The following is a 22,741-nucleotide window of genomic DNA, read 5'->3' as shown; positions in this document are numbered from 1 at the left end:
TACGACATTTCGAACCGCAGCTTTGTCGGAGCTGCTCAGCCCCGGAAATACTACATTACCCAGAATGCAACCCGGCCAGGCAGGAACAGCTGACTGTGACCGCGAAAAGCCCAGCAGCTGCATTTGTTTGTGGAGAAGCGTTTTAAACTTCCTGAAGGAGCAGAGAGGTGTTAGTTTGTGTCCGTCTGTGTCCGTGTGCAGCAGCATGTCTGAATATCCGAACTTCCGGTTCGGCGCGTCCCGCTTCGACCAGGTACTTTTATTCTTTATTCGACCAAAGTCTGCAACACAAACTCAACTTCATACGCGCAACACAAACAGCAGGCAGCTGGAGACTCACTTACGTGACACTGCGTTTCTGCACAGACTCCCAGTAATAAAACGCACGTTTTTAAGGTAGGTTTACTGTTTGTTTGTTAGTCGAGTTGTCAGCAGCAGGAGGCGCGAACTATTACTTTCATTAACATGAGCAGACAGCATCAGGCCTACAAAATGCCGAGTTTCTACTGAAGATAAAGCATTATTTTTTTTAGTTAGGTGCAACTAATAAAGTGTCCATTGGTGGAATATAACGGAGTACATTTACTGTACTTTGAGGTATTTATCCTTTACTTAAGTATATTCCATTTTATGCAGCTTTATACTTCTTCTCTAAACTTTAGAGGTAAATCTTGTGCTTTTTACTCCACTGCGTTTGTCTCACAAGCTTTACTTTTAACATTACAGTATTTCAACCACTTCCTGTCCAGTGAAAATCTCCAAGTTAAATTAGAATTTTTACGATAAACTGAAAGATTAGCCGTTCCTTGAATGTGAGAGAATATGAGCAATACAATTTACTTTATTAATCCGAAAAATGTCTAAAACGAATAACCCCATATAGATTTTTACTCTCAGAAGGGATGTTTTAACAGTAAACCTACATTACAAACTGATGGTGCAAAGCATGGACTCAGGAATTAAATAATAGATAGACGATCTTAACCCTAAATTTAAAGTCAAAATGACTTGCTTTGGGTTTGACCAATCATCTTTTAATCAGCCTATTGTGTTCCCCAACTTGAAAATGCATCAGTACCCCTCTAATAAAATACCCCGTAATAAGTACATTTGCATAAAATAAATATCAGCTGCATCAGTTAAAGCAAGAACTGTTTGGATACATTTGAAGTTTCTTTTATTCTTAGATTGACCAATTTAAGAAGTTATGATCAATATCCAAATTCAGTGATCCATCAGCATCATTTGCACTAGGTGCAATTGCACCATTGTTTTATGTGTGTATATATGTGTATATTTCTTTCTTTCTTTCTTTCTTGGCTGTATATACGTCTATTTATGTTTTATCTGTCTGTTTTTTTTGCACACTGAGAGCTGAAATTAAAACCGGAGTCAAATTCCTTGTATGTGTTACATACCTGGCCAATAATGCTGATTGTGATTCCTTCCTCTTCTTACCAGCGTCAGCTCAGACTGGAGTCTCACTGGTGAATAATTGCATTTAACAGATTTTAAACCCCCCCCCTCCCAACCCCATGTTTCCCCCAACCATCCATATGTTCAGGAAGTCACGAGGCGCAGCAGCAAGTCTGAGACCAGATTTTCATCCAAATTAGCAGTTATTGTAATTAAACTGAAATCAGGGGAGGGATGGGCGGCTTCAAGCCTGCGCGGTGTATTTTTATGTTTCCTAAATTCTTCCTTCTGCTCGGTAAGAATAACTGATGGAGATGTATTTCTGGAACAGTCATTAGAGGAATTAATTGCAGTCGCTCTGGGGTCCCTAAAAGATGCAGATAGGAAACAGTTACTCGGCGGCACCAATAAGGAGGCTCCACCTGGTGTGGTGGAACAGCTGGCGAGCTGTTTACCGGGTGACATCTGGATCCTCACCGACTCTCTGCTTTAAAAAAAACCAAAACAGCTGTATTTTTCCTCCCACGTTTGATTTATTTCACCTGTAGAGTGGGTGGAAAGTTGGACTGTCACGAGATGTGTCTAAAATGATGTTTACTCAAATAAAAAAGAATAAAGTTAATGTTTTAATGGACTTTTTTTTTGTATTATTAATGTACATGTCTCCTTCTTCTCTTAGAACAAGTTTTCCGGTCGGTTCCGTCACTTCCTGGATGTGATTGACCCCAGAACGCTCTTCGTGACAGAGGTACGCAAACTTATTGATTTATGTATTTGTCGGTTGTGGGATTCTGAGAAAAATTTACTGAAGAGGGAAGATTAAAAAAAAAAAAAAAAGGCTCTGATTTTGACTTTTTACAGTGTCCCACCTTGTTTATGTCATCATTTAACGCGACTAAGTTATGAACATATTTCGAGATTCTCAGCTCCCACGAACAAATCCGAGCCCTTTGAGGCTCTGCTCGTCGAAACGTTTCCACCGTATTGTGATGATTCCGCTCGTGCAGCCGCCGGAGCTCTAATGAAGCTGTTAGAGGGCTGTTTGGTGACAGTAATGGAGGCAGTAGCTCCTGGGATGTGATGAGGTGTGGACAGCTGCGAGGAAAGGGGGGAGGGGGGGGGAACTGCACACATGCATACACGCACTCATACACACACCTTGCACCTTGCTGGGCCAGGCTGAGCCTCAACTTGCCCCCATTGACGAGAACAGGGATGGTCACACAGTGAAAAGTGCACATCTAACACACACGCAGATGGCAAGCTCATTAGAGCAAATTGGTCCACATGACCTTGTATTTTGCTCGGCATTAGACAACGATCACGCCGCAGAAAGCTGCTCATTACCTTTTTAGGAAACTCATTTGTCAACTGAAAAAGCAGCGTGAAAGTTTTAGTGAAACACAATTATCGAGCCGAGCGGCGGAGGAGAAAAGTACCCAGAATCCTCGGGGAAACCCGCCGGCCAGGTTTAGTTTACTGACTTTAAAAAAAAAAAAAAAAAAAAAAAAATCTTCTGTCACCAGAAACGGCTGCAGGAGTGTGTCGAGCTGCTCCAGCGTTTCAAACAGGGAACTCTGCCTGCAGGAGTGACGGACGCTCAGGTGAACACACACACACACACACACACACACACACACACACACACACACACACACACACACACACACACACACACACGTTGTGTGTGTGTGTGTGTGTGTGTGTGTGTGTGTGTGTGTGTGTGTGTGTGGCTGCTCCACAGAGGGATGAAAGTCTTTATTTCACATTTTATTTTAAACTGAAAATAAAAGTTTTTCTGATTTTGTTTTTCTGCAGCTTTGGCGAGCTCAGAAAATAAAGCAGGTGAGATTTCTCGGTTCTCATTATTTCCTCTTCCTCTCAATCACTGACACACACACACACACACACACACACACACACACTGTGATCTTTATCGTGTGACTGTTGTGACACGGTGTCAGTGAAATGCAAACTGACACCAGTCGTTGCACTTCATATCATCACTCGCCTGTTTACACAACAAATATACACCAGAGTGGACAGAAAGCATGAAAACGCAGCGTTCAACCGTTACCTAAGGAGATTTAAATTAGTGAAGTGAATCATCCGAGTGTTTTTTTTTTTTTTAGCTCCTCTGATAATGAGCTGCGAGTGCCAGTTTGGAAAGACGGCTGACGGCCGCTGAACTGCAGCTGCAGAAAATAATTTACAGAAATGTGGAACTCCCACAGCAGCACTCACTTTTATAAATCTGGCATGTTTGACTTGACTAAATACAACTTATTATTCATATTATTATTATTAGCATTATTTAATGTCACCATGCTGAATATAATTTAGCATTAACACAAATACAGTCGAAACAGAAATACAAAAAAATATCTTGTTTATCTGCAGTTTAACATTTTAAAGAACCACTTCAGCTATGAATCGTACGAAGCTAATTTATGCTAGGCTACGCTTCAGATTACCTACTGTGAGTGCGGGATCTTCAAAAATACTCCGATATAATTGATGATATCCGTGTCTTGTAGTGAGATAGAGTATCTTACTTTTCTAAGAAAGTCAGTTTATTGTTTTTTTGGACATGCCATCATTTTGAATAGCAAAAATAAAGAACGGCTAACCTGCAAGAGTGTGTTTTATTACTTTTCGTCTCAACCATTAGCTTTATGCACTTCTGTTTATTTCTTGGTCGTTTCAATATATTTAATGTGATTTTGAATTCCAATAAATCCACTTTACATAAACTTTCCCTCAGTTTTTAATCTCGAACAAAAACCCTCTTCCTAATTGATGTGCACAAATAAAACTGCGCTCATTATCATGTGATTCTAATCATTCCTCTCATTACAGGCCATCATCCATCCTGACACAGGGGAGAAGATCCTCATGCCCTTTCGGATGTCAGGTACGGTAGCTCGGTGTGGGAGCCTCGGGGGGGTTGGGGGGGGAGGGTAAGGGGGTGTGTGTGGGGGCTTGTTATGGTCCAACATGGAGGCTTCGTTCACCCTGGGAACTGTCACGGCTCTGCGGGACTCTTCAGGTTGTCTCGGGCCTTCAAAAAAGGTCACACTCAGCTGGGCGCTGATTAAGACCTCTCCCCTACGGTGACAGAAGAGCTCCAGGTTCTTCTAAAGAGGCAGACACTCGTATTTTGGTCCAGTTTCAAAAGCACCTTTTCTGTGAGGTGACTTTGAAGTGTCAAAGGACGAGGGAGGGAGGAAGTGTGTGTGTGTGTGTGTGTGGGGGGGGCAGAGATTAAACTGTTAGGACCAACATACTGTCAATGTCAGAGATACAGGAATCAGGAGATGTGTTTTGATGAATGAATATGAAGTTATTTGGAAGGAAAACACTATTAAAAAGTTAGAAAATGAGAAAATAGAAATAAATCCGGCAGCAGGATAACTTAGTGATAATACTGACTCTCTTTCAACAGGTTTTATCCCGTTTGGTACACCAGTGGTAAGATTTCCTGACTTATATTTTAATAATCCAAACCCAGTCATCGTATTATTCTAAAATGAAGTTAATTCATCGTAAAGAGTTGTTATTTTTGTCTCTGTCCAGGTTGTTGGTCTCCTCCTCCCACATCAAACGCTGGTGTCAACTATCTTCTGGCAGGTATTATCACTTTATAAATTAATTAACAGAAATTGAAAAGACAACATGCATTAATTAACATTTCTGTGACTGTCACAGTTTTTTCTTGCCAATAACAAACTGCTGTCCTGCTAAGATGTTGCAAAACCAATGAAATTATTCATTTAAACATGTGAGACACGAGACGGCAGAGGCCAAAGTGACGTCAATAGCCACATTTTTGCACGCTGAAGATGATGCAAAGCAAGGAGCACACAGCTGACGAACATTGATACAGCAGTATACTAACATCTACTTAAAAGTCGTGTGTCGAGTGTTATTTATATGGAAAATTAGCGATTTTACTCTTATATTTGAGCGTAATCAGCTGTGAAAATCTGGTTTTAATGTAAAGAAATTCATAGGAATAGTCCTAGTGCGAGACAAAAGTCTGACATCGTTTAAATCATGAACTCGTTTCCGTGCCTAAAATCTGCAATGATGATAAACTCGTGGTTTACTTACTAATTTTTCCCAGAGCTTCCAATGTTTTCCTTTGCTGTAGAAGGCTGCGAGATAAACGCTAGTACACCTGAGCACCTGTAATCACAGACTGAGACTTCTCTGACTTTCTCCTCTTTTGTTCCAGTGGTTGAATCAAAGTCACAATGCCTGCGTCAACTACTGCAACCGCAACGCCTCCAAGGTACAGTACCGGGATCAGAGGGACGGCTGCACGTCAACACGTCGCTCAGCTCAACTGCTTTTACATCGTTAATCTCTCTTTGTTTATATATTTTTTTTGTTCTCACTTCAGCCGGCTGCAGCTTCCAAATTCCTGCAGGGATACGTCGGAGCGGTGACCAGCGCCGTGTCAATCGCTGTGAGTTCTAGTCATACTTCTGCTACATGAAGATATGATGTCATCACGCAGGGACAACCGAGTCACTCACTGATATGTCAAAATATCTCCGCATTGGAAGTGGATGTTTTTCTCCTCATTTTGCAATGTTAAATTGTAAAATCTGAAATTAAATTGTTTTATTTGCTCTGTTGTTTAAGCTAAAGGTTCCTCCAGTTACCTTCTTAAACCAACATAAAATATCTTCAACCTTTTTTTTTTTTTTTTTTTTTTTACTTTTTCAAGTGCGATGTCAAATATTTTGAATGCTTTTGATGAGCAGTTTAAACTGTTTAGTAGCAGCTCAACCTGTTTTTTGTCTTTTTTCTTTTACCTCAAAGACTCGTGTCAAAAGAGTATGACACACGTTCACACACCTGGCTGACACAACCGTCAGCGTGGACGAGGAGCTCAAACCGAGCCAATTACTGGTCCTGCTGGGTGCTCATCCGGTTGGTGCCCTCAGGCCTGACAATGGCAGCGAGCGCAATATTAAAAAAAAAAAAAAAAGTCGCGGGGTGTCTGGAGGGCGGACCGACAGGCCGGGAGGGGGGCCGCGAGCTCTCCAATTAAAGGTCCAGTCTGGTGACAACCCCCCGCCGGGCTCGGGAGAGCTCCAGGCAGAAGTGGCGTCGGCGTTGTGTTATCTGAGCACATGAATGCAGCCTTGTTGTGTGTTTTAAAACCAGAAAAGTTCAATCATTCAGCTTGTTTACACACAGTGAACCTGAATTTCAGTCACTTTCCTCCCAAACATCCCGTTTCTGTAACCATTTCTGGTTTTGGAGCTTTTCTGCTTTTTAATAACGGGAACTGTCTGATCGTTTCGTGTGCTTTACCTTCAGGTCGGGTTGAACGTGTTAATCCGGAAAGCGAGCCTCTTCAGCCCAACCAGCAGGCTGCTGGTGCAGAGGTTCATCCCCTTCCCAGCAGTGGGTGAGTTCACAAAGGCTCCGGGAAACTCTTCACGGGACGGACAGAGGATTAAGACCCCCTTCTCTGCTATTATAATAAATACATTTTAAACTAATTAGGTTCACATCATAGATTTGTCATAGTCTTAAACTAACTTACTCAAGCAGACTAAGGTTGACCTAATTTTGTTTTATATGTAATTTTAATTTTTAAAAAAAATGTGTGGCTTATTAGAAAGAAAACAGGGAAATTCACAAAATAATTGTTTTTTTCCATCATTATCTTCACAATAATTATCCAAAAAAAATAATTATTCGTATCCTTCGTGTTAATAGATGTAAAGTCTACCCTTTACCAACTGTTCTGTGATCATAATAATGGTCTGAACAAAAGCCAACCACAACTCTGTGATTTTTTTTAAATTTTATTTCACCCTCCCGCTCGGAGACGTGTGTGGAGCCACAAAGCTGATTTTCATGCCACTCTCTCCCCAAACACAATCACACCCAGGGGTATAGACCCGTGTCCCAGAATGCCCCGGGCTACTGGCTCATAATTAAATTGTTTGCCCCCCCCCCCCCTCCTTACCATAGTGGTTCTTCTAATTAAATCAACAGGTTTCTACAGCGCAGCCTTTGCCTGGTAATTGGCTGCTCGTTAGAACTCTGCTGCTGCAAACAAATTGGATAATTACCCCTAAAGTGGGGTCTATGTCAAGGCCTCATTTACCTGCTTTCTGTTTGTTCATTGTTGTTGCTGTTGTTTTTTGGTGGGGCCCATATAAAAGTTAATTAAAGCGCTTAATTGAAGCGAGCGAAGGCAAAGTGCTGTTGTAATTTTCACCCGTTTGATTTTGTTTGCTTACTCAAGGCCAGATTTATTTGTAATAACCTAATCAAGCGGCGGCCTGTCATTCAATTAGTTTATGAAGACTAGCTGGAGGGGAAGCCGTGCTGGCGGGAAAGTCGTGGGTTCAATTTAATTTATTTGTCTTTTGAAAATATTTGACGTTATTTGCAGTATTTAGGAATTAATTGCGTGACAAATTCTTGGATGCATTTCCATGTGTGGACTAGATGACAATTAAAATACAATTATTTTAAATAATTACAAATTACAGCCAGATATTTCAGTATTTAGTTGTGCAGATTCAGCAGTTGTTTGGTGTATAATTCCTTTTACCCCATTATTAATGTAATTATAAACAGGTTTTTGAGAATTGTATCTTTTCGCTGTATTTTTTTGTTTTCCTTTCCAGAATCCTTCTATCTGTCCCCTTTTTATTAATTGGTCTGGATAAAAAAAAAATTTTTTAAATCCCTTATAGGTAAAAAGAGCTATTTGCTCAGTCAATTGAATTCCCCTCATGAAGCGAGCCGGCAGCCCCGCGGCCCCCACAGAGATAACTCTGAACGCTGTTGTCTTAAATTAAAAAGGCTCAGGGCGCCTCCACTAAACTCTCTAAAATTAGTTTTTCTTATTCCTATTAGAGTCAAGAAGAAAGCTTCATCTATATTAACATACATTTGTGTTCATTTTGGCTCTCGTGAATAAATCAGAGACGAACAACACCGCTGTTTGTCGACCGACCAGACGTCTCAGTTTGTAGATGATTCGACTCTCGTTTGTGTCTAAAGTTTGACATTTATGACATGGCAGTGATTCACTCCATTTACATTTCATTACAGGAATGGAAAGTAAACAGGTATTGTCGTTCAGAGGGAAAATTCTGTGTCTTTGTTTCTTTAAAAGATTATAGTTCATCCTGAGGAGCACGTGTGTTGCAAATATAATGGAAATCTATGGAATATGTTTTTATGTCAAGCTCGGACTATTAAAGTCAGAGTATTTCAGTCTGACCTGACCAAAGTGGTGGACCAGCCGCCTTGTTGGCGTCTCAAAGTATTTATTTTCTGATCACACCTGGAGTTGCACCTGCTTTAAAACATTCTCGCCTTTTTCCCAGCGAGTGCGAACGTCTGCAACGTGGTGCTCATGAGGCACTCGGAGCTGTCGGAGGGCATCAGCGTGCTCGACGGCGACGGCAACGTGGTGGGGACGTCCAGAGTGGCTGCGAGGCATGTACGTACTTTACTTCTGAAAAATTAACTTCTGAAGTTAATATATCCTTCTGGTTTATTGTTATTGATCAATAACCACTGTGATATCTGTATCGTCTCAGTTTAGACTTTGAATGTGTTGAGTTCACACATGAAGGATTTCTACCCTGACAAAAGGAAAGCAAATGCTTTTTATTTCATTTTATTTTTTTTACATTGTCATTTTATGATTTATTTTTTTCTGACAGGCACTTCTGGAGACGGCTCTGACCAGAGTGGTCCTGCCCATGCCCATCCTGGTGCTTCCTCCTTTGATCATGGCTACACTGGAAAAGTAAGAAAACTCTTCATTTTAATCAGCCAAGAAGATGTTGAAGCAAAATGAATGAGAAACAGTAATTTAACAGAAAGCAAATAATCGGTGTAGAAATTCATTATTTTAGTTTTTTGTTTAGCGTGATTTGGTGAAATCTCTTTTTAAATGGGTTCTGTAAATCACAGAGACAAAATAGAAACAGTGGACTTTGTCTAGTAAACTACAACAAAACATCCCAAAAAAGAGCTTCATCAACTTCGATAACTTTTCTTCTTGCAAAGTAAACGGTTCAACAAGGAGACCATCATCTTCCTCACTCTTTAAAACTGAATCCCAAGAACTTTCTGCTAATGAAGTTTGTGTAAGTTGTGCTTTTTGTTTGTCCGTGTCCCTTGTTGATTTTATTTATTTATATTTTTAAGGGGATTTTCCATAATAGTAGTAGTGGTAGTAGTTGTAGCATATACCTTTAAGTATTATAGAGAGAAACCCAACGATTGAGCAGCACCTGGCAACAGTTGGGGAGGAATAACTCCCGTTTTAATAGGAAGAAACCTTTGACTGATCCAAACTCAGGAGGACGGCCATCTTCCTCGAGAGAAAAGATGAGCATTAAACTGCGAGAGTGTTTGCAACAGCAAAAAACTGATTTCTGTTAACTCAATATGGACTGAATTACTGTTTGTATCAGTCTGTTTTAAACTAGCTTTTTTAGAAGAAGGTAATTATTGCTGTAATGGCTGTAACGTATGTGGTGAAAGCTTTTGGTGTTCTAGTTAGTTAGAATTATTGAAGCCTGCAGCTGTCTCCTTATTCAATGAATGACCGTTAATGTGTGAATGATAAAACTGAGCTCCACTCCTCAGCCGGTGTCGTTTAATAAATCCACAGAGTCCAGTGAACCCTCTCCACCACTGAGATTCAGAGCCGTCTGATGAGACCATAATGAAGTCTTAATGATGCGTTTATATGGACATCCTGTGATTGATGGCCTCGTGCTCTCTGGCGAGGAATGCGGCCGTGGAGGCGGGGTCAGCTCAACCTGCCCAGGTGTGTTTGGGATTCCTGTGTGTGTGTGTGTGTGTGTGTGTGTGTGTGTGTGTGTGTGTGTGTGTGTGTGTGTGTGTGTGTGTGTGTGTGTGTGTGTGTGTGTGTGTGTGTGTGTGTGTGTGTGTGTGTGTGTGTGTGTGTGTGTGTGTGTGTGTTGAGTGCTCAGCTCGCCTTCACTGGCTCTCAATGGAGCGAGAACAGGGGGCACAGGGACGGGTCCCTGGCGGCCCCTCGCTGATGGATGACACCGCTGAGAACAGATCGAGGCTTCTGTGTCGCCCGTGTGCTTCGGTAGATGTGACAGGCTGCAGACCTGAATTATTTTTGTGTGTCTTAATCTACATCAATCTGCGTAAATAGTGTGTTTTCTGGAAATTTGATAGCATAATTTTTGGAATGTCAATCAAATTACACACTCGAGGCCAAAGTAGCCTTACCAAAAGTTACCAAAAACGAGGACTGCTCTGTATGCACTTTAGGCTTCATATAGAGGTGGTTTCCTAAGAAAAAAAAGTTTCTCATTGACGCTTTCTGCTTGGAGTCTTGTTTCCATTTGAAGGGCATTTTGTTCCTCTTTGTGTTTGAGAGCTCCCAAAAAACATTTGACTTATCAAACGATAATTTCTGCAAGAAATGTGCTGTAAATGCTAAAGAATGAATTTCTAGAACAACTGCAGTGTGCACTATTAACAACAGCTTTTCCACCGCTGACAAAGAAACGGCTCCTGATTTATTTATTTTTTAAAAACCTTGTTGCATTTTAATGATCACTCCTCTCCCGCCACCTTTCTCACATTAATTTAACATAGAAATCACAAGCCTTGCTTCCAGTTTAATTGTTCCCATTCAAAAGCCTTTGTATATACAGAACAGCAGGTTTCATAGGACGAGAAAATAACTGAACAAAATGTGAAAAAATAATACTTTTATCTTCTGTTTGCTCAGAAAAATTCCTCGTCAGCAGAAGAACTGTTGATCATGAATGTGTTTGTTTCCATTATAATTCAGTAGCAGATTGTTTTATCGGCGTTCGACATCGCAGGAGTCGGGAGGGATCTTCTAATGATCAGTTGGCTCGTGATAACAATTTAACCTGCGTGAGACCTCCGCTTCCACGTGGCCACTCGCCAGGTTCATTATTGCAGACATTATCTCATGAAACCGACTCGCTGACTTTTGGATCATATCAAGTTGTTCACCTGATTCAGAGGTTTTTAAACGTACATGTGCGGCCGAACCGTCGTCCCCTCACCACTACTTTTCTCTTTTAAAATGCACTCCTCTGAGGTGTGTGTGTGTGTGTGTGTGTGTGTGTGTGTGTGTGTGTGTGTGTGTGTGTGTGTGTGTGTGTGTGTGTGTGTGTGTGTGTGTGTGTAGCCTAATTAAACCATGGCAGCCATATGTGTTAATGAGCTCCCTCATTAGGCAGTAGCTCTCCTCGTTAGGGGGAGAGGCGTCGCTGGTGGAGGAGAGATGGAGCGGCTCGTTCTCAGGCTCCTGCTGAGTTCGCTGTCCCACACACTGAAGAAGGGATTACGGTACGGAGGGCAGCGAGCGGAAGAGAGACGAGGAATATGAGAAAATAGAACTCTGGATAGATTTATTAGACGTCCTTAAAAAGACCGTTTTATTTAGGCAGAGAACATACAACTTTTGTTTCTGATTGCAACAGTTCCAGTTTATTGCTGAAGGATTGAACACTTCATAAGTGAAGTAAAGTAAAAACAAAGATTGAAACAGGAATTTAATAGTTTTAAATGGCTTCAAAAGACTTTAGAACTGATTCGAACAGTGAAATCAATTCATGGTCTTTAATTTAAAGTTTTGCAAAAGTGCATTTTATGAGAAGTTTGTAGTTTTGTGTCGTTATTTGAGCTAAATATGAGGGATTCAAATCATCTCTAATAAAAACTTTGATTTGTTCACAAATGATCCACATGAAAAGTAGAATTCACCTCATAAATAAATACTTTCTTTCTGACCAGTTAAGACATTAGGGATCGTGCGTCATGTTCCTGTGATATAAAGTCTTTTTAATGTTTGCAAAGTGAAGTCATGCAAAGAAGCAGTGGAGGAAGTCCTGCTTTTTATCACCTAATGTTGCTTTTCTGACTGGTTGCTTTGATATTACTGTATTTCAAATCCACTTAATACACATAAATGCATTGAAAGGACTATTCTCTACATGCAGCCCCCCAACATTCACCCATACTGTGATTGAGAAGTCTGAATCTACCGTTTACCTTTTAAGTTTGTGGACGATGCGGCTTCAATGACACTTAACCTCTCCTCTTATGTTTGTATAACTTTATTTAAACTAACTGTTGTCCTCTCTGTGCCCTGTTGTCCCCCAGGCTCCCTCTCCTGCAGAGACAGCGGAGACTCGTCCTGCCCGTCCACAGTCTGGTGTGTCTCGCAGCCTTCGGCCTCGCCCTGCCGCTCGCCATCAGCCTCTTCCCTCAGATGTCGCAGGTACTTCATCCCAAAAATGAGTGCTGAGGAGTTTTAAACTGGGATTTACAGGAACAGTTTTTATTGTTTATTTCTGATATAATAGCGAGCATTTCTCTTTTTGAAAGAGCTGCCTCACACTAAAGCCCAAATATAAACCAGTTTGTGAGCTGGTTTGAAGTTGCGCCATCAATACATGATATCAAATGTCTCTGCAGTCAGATAAAAGATGATTTAACAGAGCAAATACTCGTCTGTGTTGTAAAAGATGTGTCTCAAAGTGCATTAATGTTTTGTTCCTTTAAATCCCGACCGTATTGAATATCTCAGATGTGCCGTGACTCGGGTTCAGTGACTGATGTCGGTCACCTGACCTCCTCAGCGTTTCCCATCAGGCTGTGCAGGAGCTCTCTCCTAATGAGGCGTAGCCCTCTGAGACTCAACCTGCTCTGTTGTGATCTGCCTGCCTCTATTCAGCGCCACCGCTGCCGTCCAGGCTGAGATCTAACTTTAGCCTCGTTGTCCTCAGTGTGTCATTCCTCTCGGCGTGATTCTTGTTTTTCTCTCCGTCTTTGTCTCGTTTCTGCCAAATGACTCGCTGACACGAGCCAAGCGGCTCTGGCTCCAAAATGTTTAGGATTTAATTACCACTGGAAATAGCTCCGACAGCCATATGGCAAAAACTTCAGACATATGTGCCGCCAACAGTCCTGTGAAAAGCTGCTCCACCGAGGGGCCTGTTTTTCTCGCACGAGTCCTTTTTGCACTTTCGCGAATGGAAAAAAAAAAAAAAAAATGATCTGAGGAAAAAAAAAAGCAACATGAATGCCCTGCTTCTCTGACGGCCCCCCCGCCTACTCAATTTGTCCCACTTTTACACTTCACACCTACCGAGACGTCTGATTAGGATTCAGACTCCGGCTGCCATCTGTCTCAGGTTCAAATATTAGGAGATGCAAAACCTCAAATTACACTTTAATCTGCCAAATTGGATCCTTTTGCACATTAACGTTAAATAACGAACATTCAAAGCCTTTAAGAAATATTTACTTACAAATACAACTCTTCAAAATCTTGTACGTAGCAGCTCATATCGGAGATATATAGACGCACATGTAAAGTTGTTACGTGACAGCTTGTGCCAAATATCTCCATTCACACTCTTGACCTTTTTGTTCTGCTTTGATTCTCGCAGATCGGCGTGGATCAGCTCGAGCCGGAGATCGCCATGGCAACGGATAGTAAGATTGTGACATACAATAAAGGACTGTGAGTGATCTCCGTGACGACGACGCCCGGGCGCCGCTCGTCGAGGCTCAAAGAAACGCTTGAAGCTGCCAGACGAATGAATTTTGGTAAATTTTGGCCGCAGCACTCGGAGGGGGAATTCAACATACGTTAACAGTTAACAAAGACATTAATTGATTGTTAAATATGACGGAACAGTGACAGGACAGCACCTTAAAGTATTATCACACAACAAGGAGCTGAAGCAACCAGCGGAGGGAGAAACAGCCGGGTTAGCTCGGTTAGCTTCTTGTAGTTTATTCTTTCCCGCCCTTTTAAAAAAAAAGAAGTTTTTTTTTAATTTTTTTTACAATGAACAAGAAATTAACTAGATATTAATTTAAATAAACACGAGGAAAGGTAGGTGGATTTAAATACGAGTAGGATGTTTGAATGATTATGGTCTGTAAATACTTAATTTAATGCAGAGGTTCCCAACCTATTTTTCTTTTCACCTGTGAATATGACGTCTCCCTGCAACCTTACATTGGCCATAGGTTACCTGTCTATGAGCTGTGTGAAAGATTTTGAATTTTTTGAGGTCTTAAAGGTCCCATTTTGTATAAAGCCTAACTTTTGGATGTTTTTGGATCATAAAGCTGTGAAAGAGTCTAAACGCTCACTGCACGGAGAAATTAATATTCAGTATGGACGAGCCGTTTGTATTTCCATCAGTTTGTGACATCACAAACTCAAGATCATGTCACATGTCCACATCGGCCTTCAGCGGGGCCCTCTGTCCAAACATTTATGTGTCAGAAAACAGTGAGTGGTCATCCTGTCGGGGAGCTAGCAACCTACAAGACCAAAAAACAACAACCTGTGATTGACCTGGCGTGTGTCACTCAGAAAAGAATCAGCCAATCAGAAGAGGGGATCATTGATATCAATGAGTTTTAAAGGCACAGACACAAAAAAGCCTGAGAGAGAAGCTTAAAACTACGTTGAGATTGTTCATTTGCTTAAAAATGCGAATAATGACGTGACAGTAGATAATCAAGAGAATCCTGATTTACTGTCTGTTGTAGTTAAAGAGTTTATAAATCAAATCTTTTACTTTAATAAAGCTATCCCATTAAAACAGTCATCTGTATTCAAATTTCAAACGGATCAGTTTCTGCTTAAAATTCCTGTAGTTAAAGTATGATTCTGTCTCTTAACCACAAAAGTAGATCATGAAACCATGCTGATTAATTCATTTCAACAGGAAAATTTCTGAGAAATTTTTTTACTGTCCAAAAATTGTGATTTTTGTAACAAAAAAGTAAGTAAATAAATACACATTTAAGTTGTTTCCCTTTAAATTCCAAAGGGGATATTTTTAAGTCTTAATGTGAAGTATTTTTTTATTCGTTGGTATTATATTGGTTTTATAGCCAGGGTGTTATCATATTTCAAAATGTATTTTTGTTTGTATTTCTATCCATATAAACCTTCTGTCTTTAAAGTATTATCATTTCTCTGGATCTGTGTGATTAGTGTGTTTGCACGGTTGCTGTGGGAACGCAGCACTGTAGGCTTGTAATACAGCGTAATCCGACAAGAAGCCACATGCAGAATCAGTGGGAGTGATGCAGGATGTGAGTTAGAGCACAAATAAAAACAACACGCCATTCATAAAACACTGCAGTTCAGCAAATACATCTCACAGCTGATTTATGTTTAATTTTTATAGTGCTGGATCTATAATTGAAGATGTGCGCTTCTATCTTCTGTTGTAACATTTTATATCATTTAAATATGAATTCATAATGAATTTAGCTTTACTGACAAATTCCAGTTTTAATTAGGTCATTTTAGCATTTTTAAAATGATTTTATGTCTAATCTTATGTGTATATAACTGAGGGATTTCAAAGTGTTATATTACTTTACATTTTTCGGAAAACAAAAGTTGTAGGATGTCTAGGGCTCTGAACTTTAGTTGCCAAATGTATTCGAGGTTTTAATATCAGTAATCGTGCGCAGACTTTTTTTGTGTGTGTGTGTGTGTGTGAGATTAGTTTCATGTTTGCTGCTGCTTTAACTCAACTGACTGCACTCTGTATTAAAACATGGAATCTGTATTATTAGCTCATCCCACAGAAAACAAGTAATCTAATAATTAAACCAGTAGTTTCCTGACGCCTCGCTGCAGCAACAGGGACGTACCAGCCCCTCCCCCCCCCCTCCCCCTCCCCCCCGCAGCTCCCCGCTCCTCCGGAGACATACTTTTGTTTTTCACGGTGGTGTCCTGCTCGCGTCCTGAACTCTCCTCTCTGCTGACTCAGGCGACGGGAGACGCAGCGTTCAGGGAGACGAGCTTGATTTTCCCCCTTTTTAATTGTTTTCCTAACAGACAACTAAGAGGTGCAGCTGGTATTAATTGTGCTGACCTTTCACCGAACCGAGGTGTGATCGGCCTCGAACCCACCTGCGATGTTAAAGAGGGGTTACAACTCACATTTACTGGTGTTTATTTAGATAATAAGGAACTCTGAATACCTTTTATCGTCTTATTTGCACCTGCAGGGAGGATAAGATGTCCTCCAACTCAAAACAAGGCTTGTTGGCCCCCTTTTGCACCTCCAGATGTCTCGACACATTGTGCACCTTCTTTTTTTTTTTTGTTGTGAAGAGCCGAGACCGTTCCCGTGCGTTTCACTCCGACATCTTCCCGTCTCTTCTCCTCCGTCTCCTCGCTTTCAAAACACGACGTCGGGGTCAGACGTCAGGCCTCATCTCTGAATCCTCGGGGTCATTAGGCACAGATTCCTTCCGTTTCTTTTGACAGGTAATTACTGAGGAGGCGCTCCGTGAAAGAACCGCTGCACAATAGTCACTACTTTCCCTCTTTTCTTTTTTTTTTTTTTTTTTTTTTTGCACCCTCTGGTTGGGAATGATTTTCTGTGTTCCCTTTCTGCTACAATTCAGAGGGAATACCAGTCGACAGGTAACACACCTGACACCTGCGCAGCTGTCCTGCAACATTCCTGACACATCAGTGAGAAGCGGTGATTCCCAACCAAAAGAACCTTCCCCAGGGAGTTCGCAGCATATTTATACTGCCATAATTCCGCCTACATTTTGGGGCGAAGGTTGTTTTTCCGTCTTCAGAAAATAACCTAAAAATGCTAAATCCACGTCTCCACTTCCTGTGCCACAGAGGCCCTCGTGTCTGCAAGATTTCATTCCAATCAAACACCAGCGCAGCATGTTTCACACTGATTTGCACATGCACCTTTAGTGGGAGAGCAAGAACTAATGAGTGAAACCTGCCACTGTAATACACGGCTGGAATAAAAAAAAAAAAAAACCTGCAGACTCTGCAGCCGGGCTGAAACGCGCGCGCGCGCGCACACAAAAAATTCCCGTCCGAGAAATGATTTTTGCTTTTATTTCTAAAACATCTTTTTTTTTTTATTACATGTTCTGCTTGAAAAGTATGTTGTTGTTTTTTTTTATTTATTTATGTCTTATGCAACACAGCGCTTAATGAGATCTGCAGACAGTCAATAAATGGAGACATCATCTGACGAATGTGGCAAAAAAAAAAAAAAGGAGCACAAAGCTGTGAACTTTTTCTTCTGATTGGCTCTCAAGTCACTGAATTAAAAAAAAATAAATAAATAAAGCAAAGCGATGAATTGATTCCCGTTTTGTTCCTCTGGCCGGTCACCAGCGTGTTCCTCGACTCAAAGTGTGCATCGACACCTCTGTTTTTTGTTTTTAAATTAAAGATGGCGCACATGTGGCTGAGTGGGCGGAGCGAGTGGCGAGGTGTTAATGACCTAAGCAGGTGGTTGAAAAAAACAAAACAGCTTTAATGAAACAAATAGCCTCTTTGGAAAAAAAAAAAAAAAAACAGTCTTTATCACTGTCCTATGTACAGTTTAAAAAAAAAAAAAACACAATGGCGGAGGTTGACGTTGTTTCTCTTCATCTTTGGATTCGAAGACCAAAGATCATTAAATGGTGGAAGGATCTTTCTCTTCCACAGTCCTTCAGGATGGGTGCTGATAAATAAGATGCTTTCTCCAGTGCAGCACCTCGATGAAAAGATGATCACATATTCAGTCCTGGAGTCTTCCTCTACTGCGTCTAATTATACTTAATAATATTACATAATAAATAGTGTTGGTCCTCTGGTTTGGGGGTTGGAGGGAGGAGAGGGGGGGGGTGAAGGGGGCAGCAGCATTGTTTGCTTTTAGTCCTCTGAGGTGACGTCGATGTCCTCATTGCTGGCCTGCTTGGTGGCGATGCGCCATCTGTTGATGTGGTGGTTCCCCTTCTTCTTCTGCTGGCTGTCAGGTCCCTCCTCCTCCAGCTTCTGACGCTTGTACTTGGTCCTCCGGTTCTGGAACCACACCTTCACCTGTAAGGAGGAAAACAAGAAAAACAGCTCAGTCTGAGACCTCAGTGTAAACAGACATTCTTAAAGATGAATAATGGCTGCATTTCAACAGTGTTGTTATTAATGCAGCTGTGATCCACGATGATATTAATCATGCATTCAGACTATTTACTTATTAATCTGTACATCTGAAAATTAAACACATTTTTTGGGGGGGGGATAATTGAAACATAGTTTTAATTCATTTTGATGCAAATTATAAATGCAGTCTTGTTGCAGCTCATCAGTTGTGAAAATGTAATCCTTTTTCTCTTGAATTTAGTACCTAAATCTTTAGTAACAAAGGCTGAAACCTCTCTGTTAATGTCTGGGAAACATCACCAAGCTACAAGACTTCCTGCAGCCAGATGCAGTCAGTAATATGTCAGTAATATGAGCTGTGCTGATTTGGTTTCATTTTTTTTAAATAGCAGCACCTGAACTCATTAGTTTCCTCTTCTTTTTTCTTTTTTTTGGGCTTCAGGCTGATTCTACTTTATGAAAACTGTTTTCATGTAAAACTACAAACTCTCCTTGATCCTCATTAAACTGCACATGTTCCCAGAGCTGCATGGTTGTACTGTTGTTGTTGTTGTTGTTGTTGTTTTAAAGAGCAAAACTCAACCTCGCTAAAGTGTTAGATCATTTAGCAGCATTATATTTTGGTTTTTCTGACCTCCCCTCCTCTTCCCTCCCCCCTATCCCCCCCCTTTTTTTTTTAAATCACTAGTTCACCTGATGAGGATCATTTTTTTTTTTATAGTAAAGCCAGTCCTAATGTTCCTACAGGGATCAATAAACTCTTTGTGGTGTTAACATCCAGCTGATTGACTTAAGTTTTTGTTACTAAATAAACTTTGTGTGTTAATAATAACATTCACTTTACTGTCTTTATAATTTGTAAAATTCAATTGAGAACCTCCTATTGACTGGCAGGAAACATACAGCAGCATTTATTCATTTCACTGACTCAGGAAAATCTCTTTATATTCCCTATTAGGCCTAATGGACACCCAGATGGTGTGGACTCATTAAACTTAAACATCAATAATATTTACTCTGTTTTATTGTAGGACATGCAAGACTGCTGCAAACTGGAGGTTTAATAGCTTCAATATGATATTTTTTTTTAAAAACCTAAAGATTTTATATATAAATGCAAAATTTCTCTAATTATTAACATTTTAGTTGATACTATTCAGCAATATAACAATATATTTATGTAATATTTAGATAAACTAACCTATAGTTCAGAAAATGTATATTTGGGTTTTCAAAACGTACAAAAAATATTATAAAATAATGTTTAAATTTCCTTTTTTTTTTAAATATATTTTTTATTAGTATTTTCATTGCCACAGCTGTTAATCTGATTATTCAGGCGTTCAAATATTTTAGTTTTTTTTTTTTAATTGTGAGAATGAACCATGTTTGATGGAGACCGGAGGTGTTATGATAAAATGATTAAAACCGGCAGATATCCCCGTCACAGTGTCACTCACCTGTGTTTCGGATAAACTCAGGCTGCTCGCCAGCTGCTTCCTCTCCGCTCCGACCACATAGTGGTTCTTCTCGAAGGCTCTTTCCAGCCGGAGCAGCTGCGACGGAGAGAAGGCCGTCCGGATGCGTTTGGGTTTCCTGGCGAACGGACCGTGGAGGAGGAGGCTGTCCTGGGACACGTCGTTACCTGAAAACGGCAAAGGTAAGATGAATACAACACCCCGGACATTAAAGGGCTGTATGGAAAAGATTTATTATTATTATTATTATATATAATATAGGCTAATATAGTTGTAAATAATAGTAATAATTTACCAGAAATTTAATATTTGCAGAATTATGCCTCTTAATAGGCCAGTACATTTTTTATTTATGTAACACAAAGCCTGATTTAAAAACTCCACTAATGAGCGTTTTTGACTAATATTATGAGTGTCAGTTTTAAAACTCTTTCAAGGAAAAATGCCAAATATTCTGACCAAACATAAAACGACTTCTTTTGCATCTTTTGCACGTGCATCTTTTTCACTTTACAATTACAAAGAACGCAAGCGAATTAAATCATAAACAACCATTTAAAAAGACACATTTTAAAGAAATGTTAAAGCGATGGTGCAAAATGAACTGATAATTACGCGTAAATAAATGAGAAATTATATACAATATTCAGTCGTGGGATAATTGATCAATTAGCATATTTGACTGGAGTACTTAAAACATAAAGCGTTTGAGGATGTGTGCATTTTTTTATCTTTTACTGCAAATTAACGGACAACTGGTTAATTTTAATTCTGATATATTTCACACTGTTGTGTGGGGAAGGTTTAAAAGGTGAAGCTGTTGTGGAGATTGATGGTTTATTTTGTGCTAAAATATTTCGGAGGGTTGTTGCACGCTGCGCTGCAGAGAGGTTGGAATATTATTGATTGATTGTGTTTATTTGGAAATTTTTCTTCTATATATTTATTATATTTAATATTTATATTCCTGTACTCCAGCTTTTCTTTTTGTACTTGTCTTTTTGCATTTTGTAAGAAAGTCTACAACAAAATCCACCTCGTTATTGTGGGATAATAATTAATTATAGCCTCTATATCTATAATAACTATTAGTTTATTGTTCTGATTAAGTAGCAGTTTAATGATTTGCATATTTCTGTCTTTATTATAAAAACACATTTTCTGTTCAAAATCACTGCAGGCTCTATTTAAATCCACTGCTGCTGCATTTTATTCTGATTTCTATTCACACTTCAGTTATTATCACAGATTTGATCTATTTCGCCTCCATAGTCTGACTGTTGTGCAAGATTTTATTGTAATTAAATGAACAAACTGTAGTCTAACCTAAGGCGAGTTGTATGGAGGGGGGGGGGGGAATCCGCCTCAGTGCTTATCTGCTCCTGCTGAGGCTTTCTGAGAGTCGCTGAAGGGCGAATGAGAGTGGAAGCAGGAGAGCAGCCTGCCGGAAACTGGCTTCATGTTATCTGTGGCTGCAGTTTATTTTTCTACCAGGAAATATTTCTCATTGTGGGGAGTCATATCTTGTTCAAAAGTCCTGTTCAAGAATCTTAAACCTCATGAAAATATGAAAAGCAAAGATTGAACCACCACTTCTTATAAAAGACACATAAATCTTGTGAATTTTGGCACCATCTAAACTGCAGATAAGTCTACATTTTGCTTTAATTCAGGCTGAGTATCCAGGTATTTATGACCTAATTGTGGACTTTAAAATTGTTGCACAGATTCGTTTTATTATTTTGCATTTGCACCGCTCCACCTACCTTGAAATCTGTGTCCAAAGAAGCGGTTCCGTAGGACCCAGGGGTAGAAGTTGAGCGGGTCTCGGTGCTGTGTCCCGAAGAAGTGCGGGTGCTGTAGGTGGGATCCTCCGAGCTGGTGCGGAGCCACGGTGAGAGACGGGTGGTTCACCGTCTCCGGGAACACTAGGTCCGGGCTCTGGTAGAGGGACCGGGCCGGCGGAACCTGGTAACTGTTCATTAAGGCATCCGTGGTCGGGTTGGAATAACTCAGAGCCGTGGGGCGGATGGGCTCCTCGGCTGTTAGAGGGTTCTCTTTGGCGACCAGAGACTCTATCGTGAAGCAGCGCTTGCCTGCAGAGGAAAACATCATCTCGGTAGAAAGAAAAAACCAACAGCAAAAAATAGAAAGTGGTCAGTCGTGTTACTTCCTCCTGCTGCAGAAGATAACCCCCTCTCAGAGATGCATGGTTGCGGGGTGGTGGGGAGGGGGGGGGGGGGGTGCGCCAATAGCCTGCACAAGCTTGCTTTATGAAGATGCTGCTACAAAACTCAACAGTGCTGCAAATTGTCCGTGCGCGCTCGGAAGGAATCTGTGCACAAGTGCTCACCAAAGCAAAGCGCCTCTGAGCTTCCATGTGGCCCGACGCTGCGTAGGGAGAGGGAGCTGATTGGACCACAGCACCTGCCAATAGGTCTCCTCAAGTACCTGCTTCACAGATCACACGAGACCGCGCAGCTTAGTTACAGAGGCACGCTGTGAAAACATGTGCGCGCCAATTAATGGCTCATTGTGTTGCGTTCAGCCTTAATATCTGTTTTTTCTTTAAGGAAACAGTCGGCCGGGCTGAGAGGGGAAGGGGGGAGGGGGCGCTGGGGGGGGGGGGGGGGGGGGGGGGGTCCACTGGTTTCTGAGCGCATTCAGTTGGTTCAGGAATTCTCTGGTGTCAATGTTTGGAGCCTGGTTGTCGAGAAATTAAAGGAGAGTCATAGGGATCTCTTTAACGCACTTGTTTCAATTCTTTAACTTTCTTCTTTAACTTTTCACCTTCATTATACAACCATTAAACCGTCACGGGGCTTTGAAAACAGTAAAGAGCTCGTTCATTTACTGGAAATATTCA

General features: G+C 40.8%; 2 protein-coding genes across 3 annotated transcripts; one reads left to right on the top strand and one right to left on the bottom strand.

Moving 5' to 3' along the window:
- Window positions 1-83: 83 nt before the first annotated feature.
- On the top strand, window positions 84-14,273 carry sfxn5a (sideroflexin 5a). 2 transcript variants are annotated; one of them, XM_069711726.1, is made up of 14 exons: window positions 84-253; window positions 2,096-2,164; window positions 2,943-3,020; window positions 3,235-3,261; window positions 4,276-4,330; window positions 4,862-4,887; window positions 4,993-5,046; window positions 5,654-5,710; window positions 5,822-5,887; window positions 6,751-6,841; window positions 8,787-8,902; window positions 9,129-9,214; window positions 12,601-12,718; window positions 13,893-14,273. In XM_069711726.1, exons 1-14 carry the CDS (start codon window positions 206-208, stop codon window positions 13,968-13,970), a joined length of 969 nt encoding a protein of 322 aa, XP_069567827.1. In that variant the 5' UTR covers window positions 84-205; the 3' UTR covers window positions 13,971-14,273. The 2 variants fall into 2 exon arrangements, with proteins under 2 accessions (XP_069567827.1, XP_069567828.1); XM_069711727.1 differs by lacking the exons at window positions 12,601-12,718; window positions 13,893-14,273 and adding an exon at window positions 9,679-10,201.
- Window positions 14,274-17,970: 3,697 nt separating this feature from the next.
- Window positions 17,971-22,026, bottom strand: emx1 (empty spiracles homeobox 1). Its single transcript, XM_069711663.1, has 3 exons — window positions 21,642-22,026; window positions 19,858-20,042; window positions 17,971-18,337 (listed from the first exon to the last, which is right to left on the bottom strand). Exons 1-3 carry the CDS (start codon window positions 21,988-21,990, stop codon window positions 18,170-18,172), a joined length of 702 nt encoding a protein of 233 aa, XP_069567764.1. The 5' UTR covers window positions 21,991-22,026; the 3' UTR covers window positions 17,971-18,169.
- Window positions 22,027-22,741: the final 715 nt, after the last annotated feature.

This window comes from Brachyistius frenatus, unplaced genomic scaffold, assembly GCF_029030835.1.
Source record: "Brachyistius frenatus isolate BFR_SWC_R1_liver_20210118 unplaced genomic scaffold, ASM2903083v1 Contig_102, whole genome shotgun sequence".
Lineage (NCBI taxonomy): Eukaryota > Metazoa > Chordata > Actinopteri > Embiotocidae > Brachyistius > Brachyistius frenatus.
This window is presented reverse-complemented; position numbering and strand designations above follow the sequence as displayed.